This window comes from Neoarius graeffei, chromosome 3 (genome assembly GCF_027579695.1).
Source record: "Neoarius graeffei isolate fNeoGra1 chromosome 3, fNeoGra1.pri, whole genome shotgun sequence".
NCBI lineage: Eukaryota > Metazoa > Chordata > Actinopteri > Siluriformes > Ariidae > Neoarius > Neoarius graeffei.
The window spans coordinates 63,511,912-63,533,564 of NC_083571.1; the positions used below are offsets into that span (position 1 = coordinate 63,511,912).

The 21,653-nt window shown below is 45.5% G+C and overlaps 1 protein-coding gene across 4 annotated transcripts in view; it reads left to right on the forward strand.

Annotated features, from left to right (window-relative positions):
• Nucleotides 1-21,653, forward strand: part of fbxw7 (F-box and WD repeat domain containing 7) — a 268,108-nt gene that overhangs the window by 178,297 nt on the left and 68,158 nt on the right. Inside the window, exon 1 of one of the 4 annotated variants that reach the window (XM_060917117.1) lies at nt 13,604-13,759. The exons of the other annotated variants lie outside the window; for them this stretch is intronic. Coding sequence (XP_060773100.1) covers nt 13,631-13,759 — 129 coding nt within the window. The 5' untranslated portion in view covers nt 13,604-13,630. Of the gene's footprint in view, nt 1-13,603; nt 13,760-21,653 lie in introns of those variants that run through there. 4 annotated transcript variants of the gene reach the window in all.

A 21,653-nucleotide genomic window follows, 5' to 3' on the forward strand; every position in this document is an offset into this window, starting at 1 on the left:
TAGCATGTTCTCTTCGTCTGCAGAAATTGATTAGATTTAGTGCTGATTCTTTGCTTTGAAACACAATCTTGGTGGCTGTGAAAACTCCTCTATTCCCAGTTTGGCATAAAAACAAAACGGTGTCTTCTGCTGGGACTGGATGCTTGTTTCGAGGTTGAACAATTGCACTTTTTTTTCCTTCAGTCACTGCCCCGACTTTGTGCTCCACCTATGCAAGGCAGCTTAGAAATTTGAAGCTGTGTAATATGTAATACCTTGAGAATCCGTTTATTTCAAAAAGCCATAACGCAGCCTCCTTGTTTTATAAAATTTCCTTCAACTTTAACACTCGACTGTCCTGATATGGAAACCGGTTCATCTTGGCCAAACTTTCCTTCAACGTATTTCTCTTGTCACTGCACTAAATAATAAAGCGCATAAGAGGAGACACCATGCCAAGAAGAGCAGCTATTAAAAAAAGAATACGGCTGCCTCTTAAAGATAAACAGACATTGGGTTCATCAGAGTCGCTAATTGTTTCCGTTATGTGGAGCACTAGAGGGAAAAACGGTGTTTGTGTCGCTCGCTTGCTGTCATTAGTGACGCCTTGTGTTTCCTGGCACTTGAAGATGATGATACGTCCACGTTTGGCGACGTCGGTTGACGTTTTCGACGAGAAGGACAATATCTTGGCACTCGTGCGTCGCTCGTGTCTTTAACTGCGATGAGAATATTCGAGGGTTGAGATTTGGCGCTCTCGTGGATCGGGGGAGTGTTTACGAGAAACAAGAGAGATGCTCTGAGCCGGGTCCAGGAGCAGCAGCTGCGGTGTCTTAGCACATCAGGCATGGAGCTCAGAGCGTGTTTCAGCAGCGAGCTTCCTTCATCCTTCATAAGCATATCTAATCGTGTGTATGTTTCATGCAAGCAGCTGTTTTGCTGTCCTCACAGGCGAGTGCAGGTGCAACATAGCATTTCAGTGCCGGGCTGGACGAAACAGCAACACCAAATACACAAGGAAGAAATCGAGGAGTTCATCAGTTGGTTGGAATGAACTTTGCGAAAGCTTTGGAAGAAATAAAACACGCCTTGTTCAGACAGAGGAAATTAATCAACAGCCGTGTCAGGAGTTGACATCCTGAAGTGTTTCTCACAGCAATGCGTCTTAACTGTTTGTAGCTACATTTAAGCACTTGCGTCATAGCGGCTATAAACAGTCGTAACCTCAACTTACTGTCTTGAAGGTAAGAAAGAAAAAAAAAAACACTCGTGATGGGAGAGAAGTTGTAAAATCGACAACTTGCTCGTATCAGGAAATCAAAGTGCTGACAGTGGAGACCCCTGCCACAAAAAATTTCATCTCAGCAATTAGTTACACGTTTTTATCCCCTGCTGGTTGAAAGGCCCGAAGGGGATTATGTTGTGGCGATATCTATACAGGGTTTTTTTCTAGAAAAATTTAGTATGAGGGCGCTCACCATGGCGAGGGAGCGAAGCGAAGCCTTTGAAAAATTGAGGCTCCAATGGGACATTCTGAGACTATCTGAGAGGGAAATTGTAACAAATTGTTTAACATTGAAAAAGAAAGAAGTAATCATCTTCTGCCCCGGACAGTCTTTGGCTTTCTTCCGCTTCGTGCTGCTGGATGACATCTTTAAATGCCCAAGTGTCAACAAAAACAACTCGCGAACTACTTCTGTCAAAAGCTCCCGCGCCGGTGGGTGAAAGGTCATTCAGTCTCGAGAAATCTCGCGCTACAAGTCAGCTGACCTTGTACATAACCCATGTCAAATCTCGCGAGAGCAGCCGCGACAACTAAACAACATGGCGCCTCAGTCTGGAAAACGCCAATTCGGATTGTTTTCGCACCGTCTGGCGGTGTATCTACTATGATTGGAATATTTCTGGAGTAATTATAACGTATTTGATGATCAGACACATTGTCACATGGTGTTGCTGGGATGTTTTCACGGAGAAAAGATCGTTTTGAGAAAGACTGCATGTTGTGCAGTAGCATATAAGTGCATGGCCCAAGTGTGACTTGGGGTTCAATCGGCATTTCGGTAAGGGGGCGCAGCACCCATGTTCCCCGGTTTAGACGAAAGCCTGCTATATCTATCTGTCTGTCTGTCCTGGGAAGGGTGCTCACCTTCTGAAATCAACTCCCCTCACAATTTTTGGAGGAATTTCATGAAACTTGGCAGGGTTCTTTGTTGTATGTCGGTACTACGCATATTGCAGTTTCGTTCAATTGTGTCACATTTTACCAGAGTCACAGCCCTTGATTGATTAACAAAATTATACTTTGATAATTTCATGTGTGTTTTCATTCTGAAATCAACTCCTCTCACAAATTTTGGAGGAATTTCATGAAACTTGGCAAGAGGCTTTGTTATATGTGGGTAGTACGCGTATTTGTAATTTTGTTCAATTCCGTCGGTTTTTACCAGAGTTACAGGCCTTGATGATGAACAAGCCTGTAACTTACTTTCACAATTTCATGAAGCTCTGCTTGCCTTCCGACATCAACTCCTCTCACGATTTTTGGATGAATGTCTCGAAGCTTGGCAAAAGGCCTTGTTATAGAACGGTAATACGCTTATTGCGATTTAATTTCGTTTGTGAAAATTTGACCCGAGTTTTGACCCTTGATTAAATAACTTTTGACAATTTCACGAGGGTGTACGTTCTTCTGAAATCAACTCCTCTCACAATTTGTGGAGGGATTTCACCAAACGTGGCAGAAGGCTTTGTTTTATGATAAAGATTTTTTTTATATTGTTAAATTTTTGTCGAGCAAATGCCTTACAGTTCTATGTGAGCGAGCTATAACAATAGAAACACGTTCTGTTGCGGAAAATGAAGCTCCGCCTTCTGACCAATCGGATTCCGGCGTCCGATTAAGGTTGTTTTCATTATGCAAGTTAAAGCCGAGACATTCCACATCAGCACCTCACAACACGAGTCACATGAAACGTTTATTATTTAAAAGAAGCAATCTGTCCTTCAATAATACATCACCGATACAGGAGTTAAGTGCTCATGAATAATTCAAGACTCCTGGGCCAAGAGGGACTGAAAGACATCCAGGTTTTACGCCTTCAGTCTGCGTGTCTGGTGCGTGTTTATTTTTTACGAAGGATTCACTAGAGAACTGCAATCGCAGCCAATTTTAAGCTCCGCCCCAAATTCTTAGTCTCTTCTAAGATGTTATCGTGTCCTAGGTTTCCTGCACGTGTGTGTTGCTGCACTGGGACATTTTATTGCCTCGAGGCAGGAAGTGAGGACGAATCCAAATGTTGAATTATTGAACGTTAACAACCTCAGTCTCCTTCTCTCACTCGCTCTCTGTCTCCCACACACACACACACACACACACACACACACACACCTCTTCATGTTAGTTATTATAGAAGCTTCTGCCTCTGTGTCAAAACAAGGGGCTTGTATTTTTGGATGGCTTTGATGAAGAATCGAGGGTGGAGCTTAAGTTAGATTTTTAAATTTGTATGACCTTTTTGTAAGCGTTAAATACGGTTCTAACAAGATGGTAGACTAGCTAAGCTATGCTAGATAGAACAATATGGTGGTGGTCGATTTTCAGTACGGAAATGTATTAAGCGTCAGGATATCAACAGGACTGATGTATTGTATCATGACACGAGCGTGATAGCTACCTTACCTCGATTTTAACGCTGTTTTTCCGCAACTAGCCACTGACAAAGAATTCTACTGTTGTATGTTTCACACAAAATAACAAAGCACGAAGTATATGATGGAAGATTTCTCAGGCTGTTTTACATACTATGTGTAAATTACTGTACTGCGTAACTTAGATGCTCAAGTGTGTGATCTGAGCCAAGTGTTTGAAGTCTTCGTCTCGGAATTCCTCATTACCGTTGTATTACATCAGCTCCGCTCCACTCCGTCTTTCTTTCAGCATCTGTTTTTGATTTATTCATCTTTCCTGACATGGTGCACCCAGCAATGCGTTTCTAGCTAGCTGAATTGCCCCTACCACAGATGGAGCGCTAGTGACACTGAGTAGAGTAAGATGGTTGGTTGAGACACAGCCCATGATTGTAGATTTAATAGATGGGATTTGGATGAAGCAGAATGAATACTGTGTGTGTGTTGCCATCTCCTGATGAGTCATCCTGTTCTTCCTCTTCAAGATGTTCCACAGGAACATGGCCAAATGGCAAAACTTAATACGTCATGGTTTATATGATGGACTTTTTCTTCATGAAAATAAACAGTTACAAAAAGCAAAAACACTCCCGTACCAGTCTCCTGTTCTGCTCGGCTTCTCCAACTGCAACGGTATTCGCCGACCTTAGCAGCTTCGCCCCAAATGAGCGCGTTCCAAACAAACGCAGACCTCTACGTAGGTACCCTTGCCCAAAAAGAACGCATTCCAACACAATGCACCCTAACTAGGCAGCCTCAGTTTATAGGAAACCCGAACACAGCCTGAATGACACAAGGGACCCTGACTGGGCCGATTTGAACCGACAGATGCTCCAAAACAGGCAGCCTCAATCCAAAGGGAAGACGACGACAGAAAAAAAACCCACCCTATCCTCGTATTCAACTCCTCAAATAGAACACAACCCGAAACAAAAAAATGCCCCGAACTGATTTAGCCTTTTCCAAATGAAACGCACTTGTCTAGCCTCAATCCCCAATGTAGGCTCTCTCACGAGAAAGAGCACAAACCTCACCAGAAGATGCCCCTTACCGAGGCAGCCTAATTCCAAATGGAGCACACGACCCCTATCGAGGTTGCCTCATCCCAAATAGAATGCAGCCCAAACATATAAACACTCCCTAGTAGACGCTACATAGGTCACTTAAATCCAAAGGGAATACAAGCCAAAAAAAAAAAAAGTTCCCTATCTAGGCAACCTGATTGCAAATGAAACAATCCAGATCAAAAATGTCCCTGACATGTCCCCTCATTTTCATTCCAGAGGATAACCAGTCTGAACAAAAAAAAAAAGGCCCCTCATTAGGCAGACTTGCCCAAAAGGGAATGCAATAATTTATATAAAAAAATATCCTCTTTCTCACCACAAAGGAAACACAACCCAAACCGAAAAGAAAAGCCCCCTACCCTGGCTGTATCTTCTCTGAATTAAATGCAACCCAAACCAAAGACGTCCTCTCAGTAGGCAGAGTTGTACCAAAAAAAAAAGAAAAGTGTCTCCTAACTCTGGTCCCTCACCACACAGGGAAACCTAACAGAAAATCGCCCGATTTAGACGGTCTCTTCGGCCAAACGGGCAACCTTTCCCCAAAAGGAGCACAATTCATGCAGAGGAACAAAGTCGCCTACGTAGGGAACTTAACTGGTCCACTATCTTGATCTGGAATAAGAGCTCAGAGATTGATGTCTGGATTTACAGTTGAACCTCATCAGGTTTGAGCCAGTCATCTGGAGCATGTGTAGTTCAGAAAGAACAACAGTGACGACACGGACACGTCTGAACACATTTTAAACAGTATGCACGTGCGCGCACAGTGCCTTGCAAAAGTATTCATCCCCCTTGGTGTTTGTCCTGTTTTGTCGCATTACAAGCTGGAATTAAAATGGATTTTTGGAGGGTTTGCACCATTTGATTGACACAGCATGCCTACCACTTTAAAGGGGCACATTGTTTTTTGCGACGCAAAATAAAGATGATCTGTCACATGATGTCTGTATAAATCAACCTGTTGTGGAAGGACCTGGACTCTGCGACACTACTAAGCAGTCCCCCCCAGGATTTCGCGGGCCTTTTTTGTGATTGTTGCAGGGGGGGGGTTCCAAAAAATTGCGATGAAAGTTGCGGTGTTTTTTAGGTTTTTGTTGCGATTACATTGCGGGAGGAAGTGAAACTTGCGAGAAATTGTTGCGATTTTCTCTTTTTGTGATTAAAATTGATATGTTAAATATTAAGTTATTACTGAAAAACTATTGATTAAAAAAACAGACACTGAGAAATGGTCCTATAAACATCTTTACCAATATAAAAGATTACCAGAACTACAAAAATGCAGAAAAATAGGCTTTACTTATCCAAATGCACCTGTTGGTTCAAAAGTTAAAGTGCATAGAACCTCACAGCACAACATGAAGATACCTTAAAATATAACATAAATGCCTCAGCTTTCATGTAAGAAAAAACTATTAATACTAGTACTGTGTGCAGGCAGTCTCTCCTGAAGACTAAATTAAACAATAATTATAAACTAATAAAATAAATGGCTCAGGCTTCATAGAAGAAAAAAAAACAATTTGAACAGAATCTCACAGTATGATGCTGAAGCTGCCTAAACAATGGAAAATAAAATCCCATTTTGGCAAAAATGTTGGCATCCATTAATTTCTTGTATTAAGTAAAAAAAAATTAATGTAAAGTGCACACAGTCCTTCACTGTAAACATAACACACTTTCAGTAACAGAATTTAAGCCTACATAAACACTGACTCGCACATGCAGCGTTGCCAGATACTGCTGTTTTCCAGCCCAAAAAATGTTCAAAACCCGCCAAAATGCAGTTAAAACCGCCCAATCTGGCAACACTGCGCACATGCTGCTTCTCTTGAATGTATACACGGAAGTAAGGCGGAAGGTAGTTTGTCGACGTCACCTCAAGACGACGCCAACGATTGGTCAAATTTGCGGGAAAGTTGCGGTGATTGGATGTAATTGCAACACCGCGCTGAATTCGCGGGGATTGGTTGAATTTGCGTTGAAGTTGCAAATCGCAACATCGCAAAATCCTGGAGGGTCTGACTAAGCAGCAACATGAAAACCAAGGAGCCTCCAAACAGATCAAAGACAAAGTTGTGGAGAAGTATAGATCAGGGTTGGGTTATAAAAAAAAATATCCCAAACTTTGAATATCCCAGGGAGCACCATTGAATCCATTATAGCAAAATGGAAAGAATATGGCAGCACTACAAACCTGACAAGAGAAGGCCGCCCACCAAAACTCTCAGACCGGGCAAGGAGGGCATTAATCAGAGATGCAACAAAGACACCAAAGAGAACACTGAAGGAGCTGCAAAGATCCACAGCGGAGATAGGAGTATCTGTCCGTAGGGCCACTTTAAGCCGTACATCACACAGAGAGGGGCTTTATGGAAGGGAGGCCAGAAAAAAAAGTAATTGCTTTAAAAATAAATAAATCAAACCTGATTTGGAGTTTGCCCAGCAGCATGTGGCAGACTCCCCAAACACATGGAAGAAGATTCTCTGGTCAAATGAGACTAAAATTGAACTTTTTGGCCATCATGGGAAATGCCACGTGTGGCACAAACCCAACACCCTGAGAACAACATTCCTACAGTGAAGCATGGCGGTGGCGGCATCATGCTGTGGGGATGTTTTTCATCTGCAGGGACAGGAAAGCTGGTCAGGACTGAAGGAAAGATGGATGACAATAAATACAGGGCAATTCTGGAGGAAAACCTGTTTGAGTCGGCCAGAGGTTTGAGACTGGGACGAAGGTTCACGTTCCAGCAGGACAATGACCCTAAACATACTGCTAAAGCTACACTGGAGTGGTTTAAAGGGAAACATTTAAATGTCTTGGAATGGCCTAGTCAAAGCCCAGACCGCAATCCAATTGAGAATCTGTGGTGTAATTTGAAGATTGCTGTACACCAACGCAACCCATCTAACTTGAAGGAATTGGAGCAGTTTTGCCTTGAGGAATGGGCAAAAATCCCAGTGGCTAGATGTGCTAAGCTAATAGAGATGTCCCCAAGAGACCTGCAGCTGTAATTGCAGCAAAAGGTGGCTCTACAAAGTATTGACTTTGGGGAGTGAATACCTATGCACACTCCAGATTTTTTTTTTTCTCCATCTTAAGTATTGTCACAATAAAACAATGTGCACCTTTAAAGTGGTAGGCATGTTGGGTAAATCAAATGGTGCTAACCCCCCAAAAATCCATTTTAATACCAGCTTGTAATGCGACAAAACAAGACAAACACCAAGTGTGTGTGTGTCTCTAGCCGCTTTATCCTGTTCTACAGGGTCGCAGGCAAGCTGGAGCCTATCCCAGCTGACTACGGGCGAAAGGCGGGGTACACCCTGGACAAGTCGCCAGGTCATCACAGGGCTGACACATAGACACAGACAACCATTCACACTCACATTCACACCTACGCTCAATTTAGAGTCACCAGTTAACCTAACCTGCATGTCTTTTGGACTGTGGGGGAAACCGGAGCACCCGGAGGAAACCCACGCGGATACGAGGAGAACATTATATATAATTTCTGCATCAATATCTTGCAGGGAAAGAAGTCATTCCACGAACTGTTTGTGTTTCAGTAATGAGCGGAGACAGACACATTACTCTTGAGTTTGTGTTTCAGCACCTCTTTCTCCGTGTGTGTGTGCAAGTACACGTGCGTTTTCTCCAGTGAAGCTCCATCAGTGTTCCAACTCCTCTCTCATCACCACACATCTTATTAAGCGCTGACCTTTCCACCACCGTCTGCTCCCTCAGCTACACCACACTGTACACAGTGCAGAAGCTGCAGAGGGTCTCACACACACACATACACACACATGCATACACTCTCCCACACATATTTCACACACATTTCAGGAGGAAAAGGCAGTGCAGCTCCACTAACGGATAAAAATAGGGGCAAAATTACAGTGCTTCAGCTCCACTAACAATGCAGCAATATGGCTGAGGGAACAGAGATATGGATCTCTCTCACACACACACACACACACACACACACACACACACACACACACGCACTTGTGTCTCTAAGTTGAGATGAAACTGACGCGGCATAGACATGGTCCCCTTTGAGTTTATCATCTTTAAGGTCATGTTTTGAAGCAGCACATCTTTGGTTGCTTTTGTGAAGGTCAGGAGTCGAGCTCCTTCACGTTTGATGTTCTCCATGTGTGTGTGGCTCAGTTTCTTAGCGAACGCTTGGGTCAATGATGGATAATTTAATGTTTCCGCTTCCTCTGAGCTGATTTATATCACTCTCCTGGGTCGTTCAGCACTTTCACACTTCCTCTTTAAAACGTGCTCCTTTCTGTGCTTCCCCAATCTCCTCGACTCCGCTTCAGTCGTCTTCTGGGTTCGACTTCACATCTTCGTTAGATTTATAACAGTTTGCGAATTACACACTGTCATATTCATCGGTAAACATATTCCAAACGTGGGTTAGGAGGCCGTGGGTGGGTGGTGGAGATCCTTAAGGTTGAATCAGTAAGATTAGAAATAAATTTGTTATAAATGAACAAGAGTAAAGCGGGGTCAAACATTTACCGAAGGATGATGCTGAAATGGAGAAAGAAATAGCAGCTTCAAATGAAAGCATAAAAGGACTCTTGTGACTCTTTCTCTCTGAGATGGGTAAACAAAATGAAAGAATGAGTCAATAATTTAAACTGGTACTGGAGAAAGACCAAGCATCAATGAAAGAGACAAAAAAGAAGAAATTTCAAATAGACTTATTGAAAGGGAAGGAGGAAAGAAGGGAAAAAAGTGGGAATGGGAGAGAAAAAGAAGAGAGGGAATGGGGAAAAGAAAGAGAGGGGCAGTAAGATGAAACGAAAGCAAATGGGACGGAACGAGAGGAGAAAGGCAGCAAAAAGAGGAAAGATTTAAAGGAGAAAGCATATAATTGTAATGAGGGTGTGTTAGGATTGTAGCAAGTGTGTAGTTATAGCGAGGGTGTTGGGATTGTAGCGAGGGTGTAGTTATAGCGAGGGTGTTGGGATTGTAGCGAGTGTGTAGTTATAGCGAGGGTGTTGGGATTGTAGCAAGTGTGTAGTTATAGCGAGGGTGTTAGGATTGTAGCAAGTGTGTAGTTATAGCGAGGGTGTTGGGATTGTAGCGAGTGTGTAGTTATAGCGAGGGTGTTGGGATTGTAGCGAGTGTGTAGTTATAACGAGGGTGTTGGGATTGTAGCGAGTGTGTAGTTATAGCGAGGGTGTTGGGATTGTAGCGAGTGTGTAGTTATAACGAGGGTGTTGGGATTGTAGCGAGGGTGTAGTTATAGCGAGGGTGTTGGGATTGTAGCGAGGGTGTAGTTATAGCGAGGGTGTTGGGATTGTAGCGAGGGTGTAGTTATAGCGAGGGTGTTGGGATTGTAGCGAGTGTGTAGTTATAGCGAGGCTGTTAGCGAGTGTGTAGTTATAACGAGGGTGTTAGGATTGTAGCGAGGGTGTAGTTATAGCGAGGGTGTTGGGATTGTAGCGAGGGTGTAGTTATAGCGAGGGTGTTGGGATTGTAGCGAGTGTGTAGTTATAGCGAGGGTGTTGGGATTGTAGCAAGTGTGTAGTTATAGCGAGGGTGTTAGGATTGTAGCAAGTGTGTAGTTATAGCGAGGGTGTTGGGATTGTAGCGAGTGTGTAGTTATAGCGAGGGTGTTGGGATTGTAGCGAGTGTGTAGTTATAACGAGGGTGTTGGGATTGTAGCGAGGGTGTAGTTATAGCGAGGGTGTTGGGATTGTAGCGAGGGTGTAGTTATAGCGAGGGTGTTGGGATTGTAGCGAGGGTGTAGTTATAGCGAGGGTGTTGGGATTGTAGCGAGTGTGTAGTTATAGCGAGGCTGTTAGCGAGTGTGTAGTTATAACGAGGGTGTTAGGATTGTAGCGAGGGTGTAGTTATAGCGAGGGTGTTGGGATTGTAGCGAGGGTGTTGGGATTGTAGCGAGTGTGTAGTTATAGCGAGGGTGTTGGGATTGTAGCGAGGGTGTTGGGATTGTAGCGAGGGTGTAGTTATAGCGAGGGTGTTGGGATTGTAGCGAGGGTGTTGGGATTGTAGCGAGTGTGTAGTTATAGCGAGGGTGTTGGGATTGTAGCGAGGGTGTAGTTATAGCGAGGGTGTTGGGATTGTAGCGAGGGTGTAGTTATAACGAGGGTGTTGGGATTGTAGCGAGGGTGTTGGGATTGTAGCGAGTGTGTAGTTATAGCGAGTGTGTAGTTATAGCGAGGGTGTTGGGATTGTAGCGAGGGTGTTGGGATTGTAGCGAGGGTGTAGTTATAGCGAGGGTGTTGGGATTGTAGCGAGTGTGTAGTTATAGCGAGGGTGTTGGGATTGTAGCGAGTGTGTAGTTATAGCGAGGGTGTTGGGATTGTAGCGAGTATGTAGTTATAGCGAGGGTGTTGGGATTGTAGCGAGTGTGTAGTTATAGCGAGGGTGTTGGGATTGTAGCGAGGGTGTAGTTATAGCGAGGGTGTTGGGATTGTAGCGAGTGTGTAGTTATAGCGAGGGTGTTGGGATTGTAGCGAGGGTGTAGTTATAGCGAGGGTGTTGGGATTGTAGCGAGTGTGTAGTTATAGCGAGGGTGTTGGGATTGTAGCGAGGGTGTTGGGATTGTAGCGAGTGTGTAGTTATAGCGAGGGTGTTGGGATTGTAGCGAGTGTGTAGTTATAGCGAGGGTGTTGGGATTGTAGCGAGGGTGTAGTTATAGCAGCGAGGGTGTTGGGATTGTAGCGAGTGTGTAGTTATAGCGAGAGTGTTGGGATTGTAGCGAGTGTGTAGTTATAGCGAGGGTGTTGGGATTGTAGCGAGTGTGTAGTTATAGCGAGAGTGTTGGGATTGTAGCGAGTGTGTAGTTATAGCGAGGGTGTTGGGATTGTAGCGAGTGTGTAGTTGTAGCGAGGGTGTTGGGATTGTAGCGAGTGTGTAGTTGTAGCGAGGGTGTTGGGATTGTAGCGAGTGTGTAGTTGTAGCGAGGGTGTTGGGATTGTAGCGAGTGTGTAGTTATAGCGAGGGTGTTGGGATTGTAGCGAGTGTGTAGTTATAGCGAGGGTGTTGGGATTGTAGCGAGGGTGTTGGGATTGTAGCGAGTGTGTAGTTATAGCGAGGGTGTTGGGATTGTAGCGAGTGTGTAGTTATAGCGAGGGTGTTGGGATTGTAGCGAGTGTGTAGTTATAGCGAGGGTGTTGGGATTGTAGCGAGTGTGTAGTTATAGCGAGGGTGTTGGGATTGTAGCGAGTGTGTAGTTATAGCGAGGGTGTTGGGATTGTAGCGAGTGTGTAGTTATAGCGAGGGTGTTGGGATTGTAGCGAGTGTGTAGTTATAGCGAGGGTGTTGGGATTGTAGCGAGTGTGTAGTTATAGCGAGGGTGTTGGGATTGTAGCGAGGGTGTAGTTATAGCGAGGGTGTTGGGATTGTAACGAGTGTGTAGTTATAGCGAGGGTGTTGGGATTGTAGCGAGTGTGTAGTTATAGCGAGAGTGTTGGGATTGTAGCGAGTGTGTAGTTATAGCGAGGGTGTTGGGATTGTAGCGAGTGTGTAGTTATAGCGAGGGTGTTGGGATTGTAGCGAGTGTGTAGTTATAGCGAGAGTGTTGGGATTGTAGCGAGTGTGTAGTTATAGCGAGGGTGTTGGGATTGTAGCGAGTGTGTAGTTGTAGCGAGGGTGTTGGGATTGTAGCGAGTGTGTAGTTGTAGCGAGGGTGTAGTTATAGCGAGGGTGTTGGGATTGTAGCGAGGGTGTAGTTATAGCGAGGGTGTTGGGATTGTAGCGAGGGTGTAGTTATAGCAAGGGTGTTGGGATTGTAGCGAGGGTGTAGGGATTGTAGCGAGTGTGTAGTTATAGCGAGGGTGTAGGGATTGTAGCGAGTGTGTAGTTATAGCGACGGTGTTGGGATTGTAGCGAGTGTGTAGTTGTAGCGAGGGTGTTGGGATTGTAGCGAGGGTGTTGGGATTGTAGCGAGTGTGTAGTTATAGCGAGGGTGTTGGGATTGTAGCGAGTGTGTAGTTATAACGAGGGTGTTGGGATTGTAGCGAGGGTGTAGTTATAGCGAGGGTGTTGGGATTGTAGCGAGTGTGTAGTTATAGCGAGGGTGTTGGGATTGTAGCGAGTGTGTAGCTATAGCGAGGGTGTTGGGATTGTAGCGAGTGTGTAGCTATAGCGAGGGTGCTAGGATTGTAGCAAGTGTGTAGTTATAATGAAGCTGCTGATTGGTCAGTGGCTGTTGGGGCTGTGATGACATCAGCTGGAATCTCTTCTGAAGCAGTTCAATATAAAATATCCACAGAGAAGCTTTTATTGAAATTTGTGTGTGTCTGTGTGAGAGAGAGCGTGACTGTTTCAGTAGAAGTGTGAGAAATCGCTGCAGTGTTTTTGGCTGCACAGTGTTGCTGATTCATGAGCTAACAGGTAAAGTAGCGTAAATAATCTCTGCACGTGCAACCCTGAGGCTGCAGTAGTACAGAAAATACACACACACACACACACACACGCGGTGTCTGTTCCTGTAGCGTGTTGAGGCGTGCAGACCTTCAGGTATCTCGCACACCTCTCTCTCTCTCTCTCTCTCTCTGCTGTGTTTGTGTGTGTGTATACGGCCCTAATGCACCAAACCAACTCCATAACTCGTCACTCCATTGTGGTTGTGTCCCAAACGACACTCCCTGTTTATTAGGTGGACCACAAACACCTCACCATCAGCCCGCTTTGGCTGTGTTCCAAACCCTGTACACCCCTTTCAGTCATCCAATACATTGTGGGTGATATGTAACCAACAGGCTTTTATGGGTGTGTCCAAAACATGTCTTCTGAGAAATAAATGAACCAAACTGTACTTCCCTTGTCACTGGGGTGGTGCGACCAAGAGTACAGCTTGTGGTACATACGAAGGACTGTATGGTCCCTTTTAATAATTATGCTTTATTACAAGTTGAGTGTCCTGAAGTTCCAAATCTTGGTACGAAAAATCTCCGTGATCAGGAGAGAGACTGCGCAGAAAGAAGTCTGGATAGATGCTGACAGGAAGGAGACAGCAGCCAATCAGGTGAGAGAGACAGAGGGAGAGTCCAATGTTGGAGTATAGGAGTGAAATGGATTCTTTTTTTGGGGGGGGGGGGGGGGGGGGTTTCTTGCTGATCCATAGTCAACCGGTTTGTCATTTTTGTGGAATTTGCATCATTCCCCAGTAGCTGAGGACTGATCGCTACTTCAGTGTGTTTTCGGACTTCAAATGTGGTTGTGTCATCATTATCGATTTGGAGAAGAACAGTGATGTTATAGAAGCTACATTAATGCATGATACATCCCAGTGTTCTCCACTTTTCAAAAATAAAAGGTGGTGGCGGGGCTTGGGGGCTGCCTCGGCCCCCAACGGGGTCCAGGGGCGGAGCCCTGGTAGGGGGTCAGGGGGACTTTGTTCCCTTGAAGCTGACGGACTTTGGTTTTTTTTGACAGTGAAACTGGCCAATAAATGGATAGGAAATGCTAAATCATTGTTAAAATCATTTTACAAAAAAGAACACATTCTTACTGTACATATCTTTTATTGTTAATGTGAGACTCATTTGACATTTCAGTTGAGACTGATGCGCCTGTTGCGCATCCCTGAATTAATTACATTTTTTCCTGTGTGTGAAAATTAAATTAACTTCCATGCATAAACAAAATACCCAATTACAATAAATGCATACATTTTTTTTTTACAATACACACAATGTTATTTGGGTGAAACCACTCCAATCAATGCATGAGCTGGTGCGCGTGCCCGAGACTGGCACTACAAAGCCACCCTGGCCTCCGTAGTTCAGGTCCTTTGACCCAGGAACCTGGAAGTCCTGCAGTAAACAACCACAGGGAAGCAACGGGAAAATGCAGCTCTTGCCTACACAGTCACACATAAGTAAAACAAAAGACCTGAACTGAACTTGTGTGTGTGTGTGTGTGTGTGTGTGTGTCTGTGTGTGTGTGTGTGTGTGTGTGTGCGCGCTGCTATATGATTACTGTAACTGTGTATGGTCAGAAAAGACGATAGATGAGCGTAACCGTTGCACAATAACGCTACAAACACCCGCAAAGTTATTTAGCTGCTGGCTAGCTGCAGCTTGTAGCGTAACCCAGGGATCGACCTCAGTCTGCAGAGCTCTGGGTCACAATCTGTATGCAGCCGGCCGGATGGTTTTCTATTGCAATTGCGTGGCCACTTCAGGTAGCCCCGTATGCATTCGTTTAATGGTCTTCTGTGTGTTAAATAGTTACAAAATTTTAATAAAGCAAATACTTTACGATTTAAGGGGTGGCACGGTGGTGTAGTGGTTAGCACTGTCGCCTCACAGCAAGAAGGTCCGGGTTCGAGCCCCGTGGCCGGCGAGGGCCTTTCTGTGCGGAGTTTGCATGTTCTCCCCGTGTCCGCGTGGGTTTCCTCCGGGTGCTCCAGTTTCCCCCACAGTCCAAAGACATGCAGGTTAGGTTAACTGGTGACTCTAAATTGACTGTAGGTGTGAATGTGAGTGTGAATGGTTGTCTGTGTCTATGTGTCAGCCCTGTGATGACCTGGTGACTTGTCCAGGGTGTACCCCGCCTTTCGCCTGTAGTCAGCTGGGATAGGCTCCAGCTTGCCTGCGACCCTGTAGAACAGGATAAAGCGGCTACAGATAATGAGATGAGACTTTACAATTTATTTGGTGAAGGCTTTTTTCTTTTTTTTGGGGGGGGAGGCCAAGGGAAGGGCGGCGGGCCAGAATTATAAAGTGGCGGTGCGCCACTTCAAAAGCGCCCGTAGAGAGCACTGCATCCCCGAGAGCTCTAGTTACATATATTATTTTTTTTTTAATTGACAGGGGGGGACATAGGTGGGGAAAACATTTTCAGCAGGTGATTAAAGGGTAATTTTGCCGGAATACTTAGGAAAAACATGCGATAAACTTCAGAACTGAATTACCACATGAAATATTAAACATTCAACTGTTAGATTTTATCTTTAAAACTGTAAATATTATCATAACTATTTTTCATTCAGTTATTTTCAGTGCTGCAGTGAGTCAGGAGACTATCCTGTTCATTCTCACTCTGTGTGTGTGTGTGTGTGTGTGTGTGTGTGTGTGTGTGTGTGTGTGTGTGTGTAAGTAAACATTTGTCATCACTCTCAAATAAACTGCCTTATTTGAATACTGAAGGTTTAATGAGGCTTTGTGTAGCCAGAAAAAAAAAATGTTAATTAAATTGTTGAGAAATGTCTACAGGTCAGAGTCTGTTCTGGTCTTTTTTCTGTTTTTCTTTCCCCTGCATCCATCACTATGGCAACGACTAAATGAATGTTGGTGTGTGGGTCAGGGGGGCCGTGTGTGTCGAGTCTTTTCTCTCGCCTCTGAGGACAAAAACTCTGGCTAAACTTTACACAGCGGATTGGAATGCAAGGCATGCGAGAAACGTCCCGTCTGCGCTGTCTGAACACACACACATTTTCCCAAAAGCAGGTGGTTCTCAAGGAAGACTTTTCACGGTCTGAATGATCAGCCCACACAGTGAAATGTGTTGTGATGGAAATGTAAAAAAAATTAAAATATGGAAAGTAGAAATGGCGTGAATGAGAAGGACATGAACATAATGAGTTCAAATGTGGAGAGAGATACTGGACTGAGGAGACTTGGGGGGACTGGACAGACCTACACTAGACACACAGAGAGAGAGAGAGAGAAAGACTGGACACGGAGACTGGAGACAGACACACTAGACTGAGGGGGAGAGAGTGAGAGAGACTGGACTAAATTGAGAGAGATACTGGATTGAAAGAGACTGGACTGGGGAGACTTGGGGAGGGGGGACTGGACAGACTAGAGACACAGAGGGAGAGAGAGCGAGAGACTGGACTTGGAAAGAGAGATTGGAGATGCAGACACTGGACACAGACACTGAACACACAGAGACTGGAGACAGATACTGGACTGAGGGGGATAGAGTGAGAGAGACTGGACTTAAATAGATTGAGGGAAAGAGACAGGCTGGGGGAGAGAGGCTGGACCGTGGGGAGACTTGAGAGAGGGATTGGGGACACACTGGACACAGAGAGAGGAAGAGAGACACTGAACACACAGACTGGACATGCAGAAAGACAGACTGGAGAGAGAGCTTGAGACTGGACACAGACAGACTGGACTGAGGGGGGGAGAGTAAGAGAGACTGGACTAAATAGATTGAGGGAAAGCCAGTGGACTGAAGGGGGGGAGAGAGAGAGAGACTGGACTGAGGAGACTTGGGGAGAGAGAGACTGGATACACAGACTGGACACTGAGAGACACTGAACACACAGACTGGACAGCGAGAGTGAGTAAGACTGGACATGCAGAAAGACAGACTGGACTGAGGGGGAGAGAGTGAGAGAGACTGGACTAAATCGATTGAGGGAAAGACACTGGACTGAAGGGGGCGAGGGAGATTGGACTGAGGGGAGAGAGACTGGACTTGCACACAGACTGGACACAGAGGGAGAGAGACAGACTGGAGAGAGAGAGAGACAGACAGACTGGACACAGAGGGAGAGAGACAGACTGGAGAGAGACACACACACAGACTGGACACAGAGAGGGAGAGAGACAGATTGGACACGCACACACAGACTGGACACAGAGAGAGGGAGAGAGACAGACTGGCCAGACACACACACAGACTGGACAGGGAGGGAGAGAGACAGACTGGACAGATGGAGAGAGATACTGAACACAGACTGGACAGCGGGAGTGAGTGAGACTGGACATGCAGAAAGACAGACTGGACTGAGGGGGACAGAGTGAGAGAGACTGGACTAAATAGATTGAGGGAAAGCCAGTGGACTGAAGGGGGGGAGAGAGAGAGAGACTGGACTGAGGAGACTTGGGGAGAGAGAGACTGGATACACAGACTGGACACTGAGAAACACTGAACACACAGACTGGACAGCGAGAGTGAGTAAGACTGGACATGCAGAAAGACAGACTGGACTGAGGGGGAGAGAGTGAGAGAGACTGGACTAAATCGATTGAGGGAAAGACACTGGACTGAAGGGGGCGAGGGAGATTGGACTGAGGGGAGAGAGACTGGACTTGCACACAGACTGGACACGGAGGGAGAGAGACAGACTGGAGAGAGAGAGAGACAGACAGACTGGACACAGAGGGAGAGAGACAGACTGGAGAGAGACACACACACAGACTGGACACAGAGAGGGAGAGAGACAGATTGGACACGCGCACACAGACTGGACACAGAGAGAGGGAGAGAGACAGACTGGCCAGACACACACACAGACTGGACAGGGAGGGAGAGAGACAGACTGGACAGATGGAGAGAGATACTGAACACAGACTGGACAGCGGGAGTGAGTGAGACTGGACATGCAGAAAGACAGACTGGACTGAGGGGGACAGAGTGAGAGAGACTGGAGTAAATAGATTGAGGGAAAGACACTGGACTGAAGGGGGAGAGGGAGATTGGACTGAGGGGAGAGAGACTGGACTTGCACACAGACTGGACACAGAGGGAGAGAGACAGACTGGAGAGAGAGAGACACACACAGACAGACTGGACACAGAGGGAGAGAGACAGACTGGAGAGAGAGACACACACAGACTGGACACAGAGAGGGAGAGAGAGACAGATTGGACACGCACACACAGACTGGACACAGAGAGAGGGAGAGAGACAGACTGGCCAGACACACACACAGACTGGACAGGGAGGGAGAGAGACAGACTGGACAGATGGAGAGAGATACTGAACACAGACTGGACACGGAGAGACTGGACACGGAGAGACTGGACACGGAGAGACTGGACAGCGGGAGTGAGTGAGACTGGACAAAGACCGACTGGACTGAGGGGGAGAGAGTGAGTGAGAGAGACTGGAGTAAATAGATTGAGGGAAAGACACTGGACTGAAGGGGGAGAGGGAGACTGGACTGAGGGGAGAGGGAGACTGGACTCCCTCACAGACTGGACACAGAGGGAGAGAGACAGACTGGACACACACAGACAGACTGGACACAGAGGGAGAGACAGACTGGACACAGAGGGAGAGAGAGACTGGACACACAGACAGACTGGACACAGAGAGTGTGAGAGACAGACAGCACGGAGAGACTGGACAGAGGGAGAGAGATACTGAACACACAGACTGGACAGTGGGAGTGAGTAAGACTGGACACGGAGAGACTGGACGCGGAGAGAGAAATACTGAACACTGACTGGACAGAGGGAGTGAGTGAGACTGGACACGGAGAAAGACAGACTGGAGAGAGAGAGAGAGATTGAGACTAGACACAGACAGACTGGACTGAGGGGGAGAGAGCAAGAGAGACTGCACTAAATAGAGGGAGAGAGCTGATGCTCAGCTCTAACTGTCTGCGTTTCAGTTAACAGTCTACATGCAGATAGTTTTAATTTCTGCCTTGGGTTTGAGAAGCTCCCTTTACACCTACCTTTGGGAGCGTGGAGCAGCACACACACAGTCAACACTTATTCTGCATCTTCAGCTCAACTGAATTACAAACTGTTTAATCGCTGCGTGTGTGTGTGGGGGGGGTCACAAATGTATCTGTTCTTATACAGATTTACAATAAGTGTGAATAGTTCAGTCTGATAGCTGCAGGGGCAGGGGGCGTTTATTTCTGATGATAAAGCGCACAGACAGACGGACAGGGAGGTCCTCAGGGGGTAAGAAATACCACACGTTCAGTCATGGGGAATAACTCTGAGAGGAGGAGGGGTGTGTGTGTGTGGTGCGGGTGTATGGCAGATTGCAGTGTGTGTCTCCAGCATGGACAATGTCATGTGTGATGGCCGTAGCAAATGTGATTATCAGCAATAATGTCTAAGCCTTCCGCAAAACCGATTCACACTGAGGTCCGGCATTCCACACTCCAGTGAGAAGGGTTTAACAAACACGCGCGCAACACGATCGACGGTGTTGTCCATCTATACGCAATTATGTCATTCAGTAACTTATTCCAGACCCACTGACAAGTTTCAGGGGTTAATATTCCACAGAAAAATCCTGCTTCAGTTTGGATCACAGCACTCAAGACATGTATCGACGTGCAGAATGGTTCGTCTCGGAGTTGAATAGGTTATCAGCTAGCTAATTTATCCAGCTCAGCTAGCAATACTTCACCGACGCACACATCCTACGATTACATCAGTGTCTGCTTGTTAAACGTTTGCGTGTTCGGGGGAAAAAAAAAACCAACAAAACACTTCAGCTGGGTGTAAAGATTGTACTTGTTTTCCTCGTTGTTTTGCGGGTCGAGTCATGAATATTAATGAATGTTGGGGATCTGCTTTCTGAATATTCATGAAACATGGGTGGTCTGAGTGAGCGGTACAGAAATACACACACACACAGAGTACGGATTAGAAACGTTCCAGTTTTTGCATTGAATGTGTTCAGAGAAGGCAATTTAAAGTGTCTAACTGGCTCATAATGTTAGTTGTTGTTTTTTTTTATAACAATGTGATTTTAAGAAAATGTAGAATAGACATCAACATTCTGTCCAGAATCCATTGCTTTACATGTGTTCAATTGATGCGTAAGCCTTTTTTTTTTTTTTCTTTTTTGACATCAGGAAATTGTATCAAAAGTATTTTCTGTACGATTCTGCAAGTAACAAATTGCACCATGATGTAGAAAGATGTTCAGAAAACTTTTTCAAAAGACAGATTGGTTTTATTTATGCCTTCCTATAAGCAAAGGACACAATCATATGTAAAGACCGTTAATATTAATCACGCTTTTATTGTTAATGTACTGTAAATTTACCACAGAGTTGTTGCGTTTTACTGGAAAACATCTTGAGCGGTGTGGTTTAACAAATGTATTTATCTGGGTTTTGCATTTTTATTTTCTTTATTAAGATAGCCACTACTGTTGTCCAGAGTCCACATAAGAGTTTCAAAGTCCTTCCCACGCCTTGCAGTGCATAGGGCGGCGCCGATCTCCGTTTCCGTAGCCCTCCGCCTCTCGCCTGTTACATAGCTCGGGTTACAGTGGGGGGCTAGTCCTCTGGTAACCGCGAGAGTTTGACTCCCCACTCGCATCTGTATTGCAGCGTGCCTTGCCAGACGGCAGTAGGTACCATTTTTATGATTGTCTTTGGTATGACCCGACCGTGAATAGAACTCACGATTTCACCGCTCGAGAGGCGGCCACGCTCACCACTAAACCAACTCACAGTATAACACGAGTTTGTTCAGTTTATTTTATTGCGTATTCTGAGGCTGGAAGCTAAGGACAGAACTATATTGTTTTGTTCACACTGAATTGTGCTAAACCCTCAAACTTGTAACGTTAACCCTGCTTCTTTTTTTTTTTTTTTTTTAATTAATGCAGTGGGGAGTCAAATACCCACAAAAATAATTTTGCTGTATCCAGCCTCATCATTCCTGACCTGGCTACATACATTTGCATCATGCAGGCATATTTGTCCACTCCCACTCTCCGAAAACTTGAAAAATGCCCTTTCAAGAAGAAAGAATAACCTTTATTTGTCAGATGCACACTTCAAGCACAGTGAGATTCATCCTCTGCATTTAACCCATCTGAAGCAGTGAACGTGCGCGCGCACACTAGAGCGCCCGGGGAGCAGTCAGGGCTTAGGTACTTTGCTCAAGGGCACTTCAGCCCAAGTTAACCTAACCGCATGTCTTTGGGCTGTGGGGGAAACCGGTAGTCTGGTTAACACCAGACCATATCACAAGTGAAATATGGTCTGGAATCCACCTACTGAATTTCTCGTAGGGGAGGTGTGGTTTACGATTGTCAACGGCAGTTTATTGGACGTTGCGAATGTCTATCATTTGACGTATACGTAGCCCATGGCCAATCATGGCAGTTGTACCCGGTGACGTAGTTAGAGCGACGAAGAGGCGAAGAAAGACTGCAATGCCAAACGCTGTTCTTTTTTTAAAACAAAC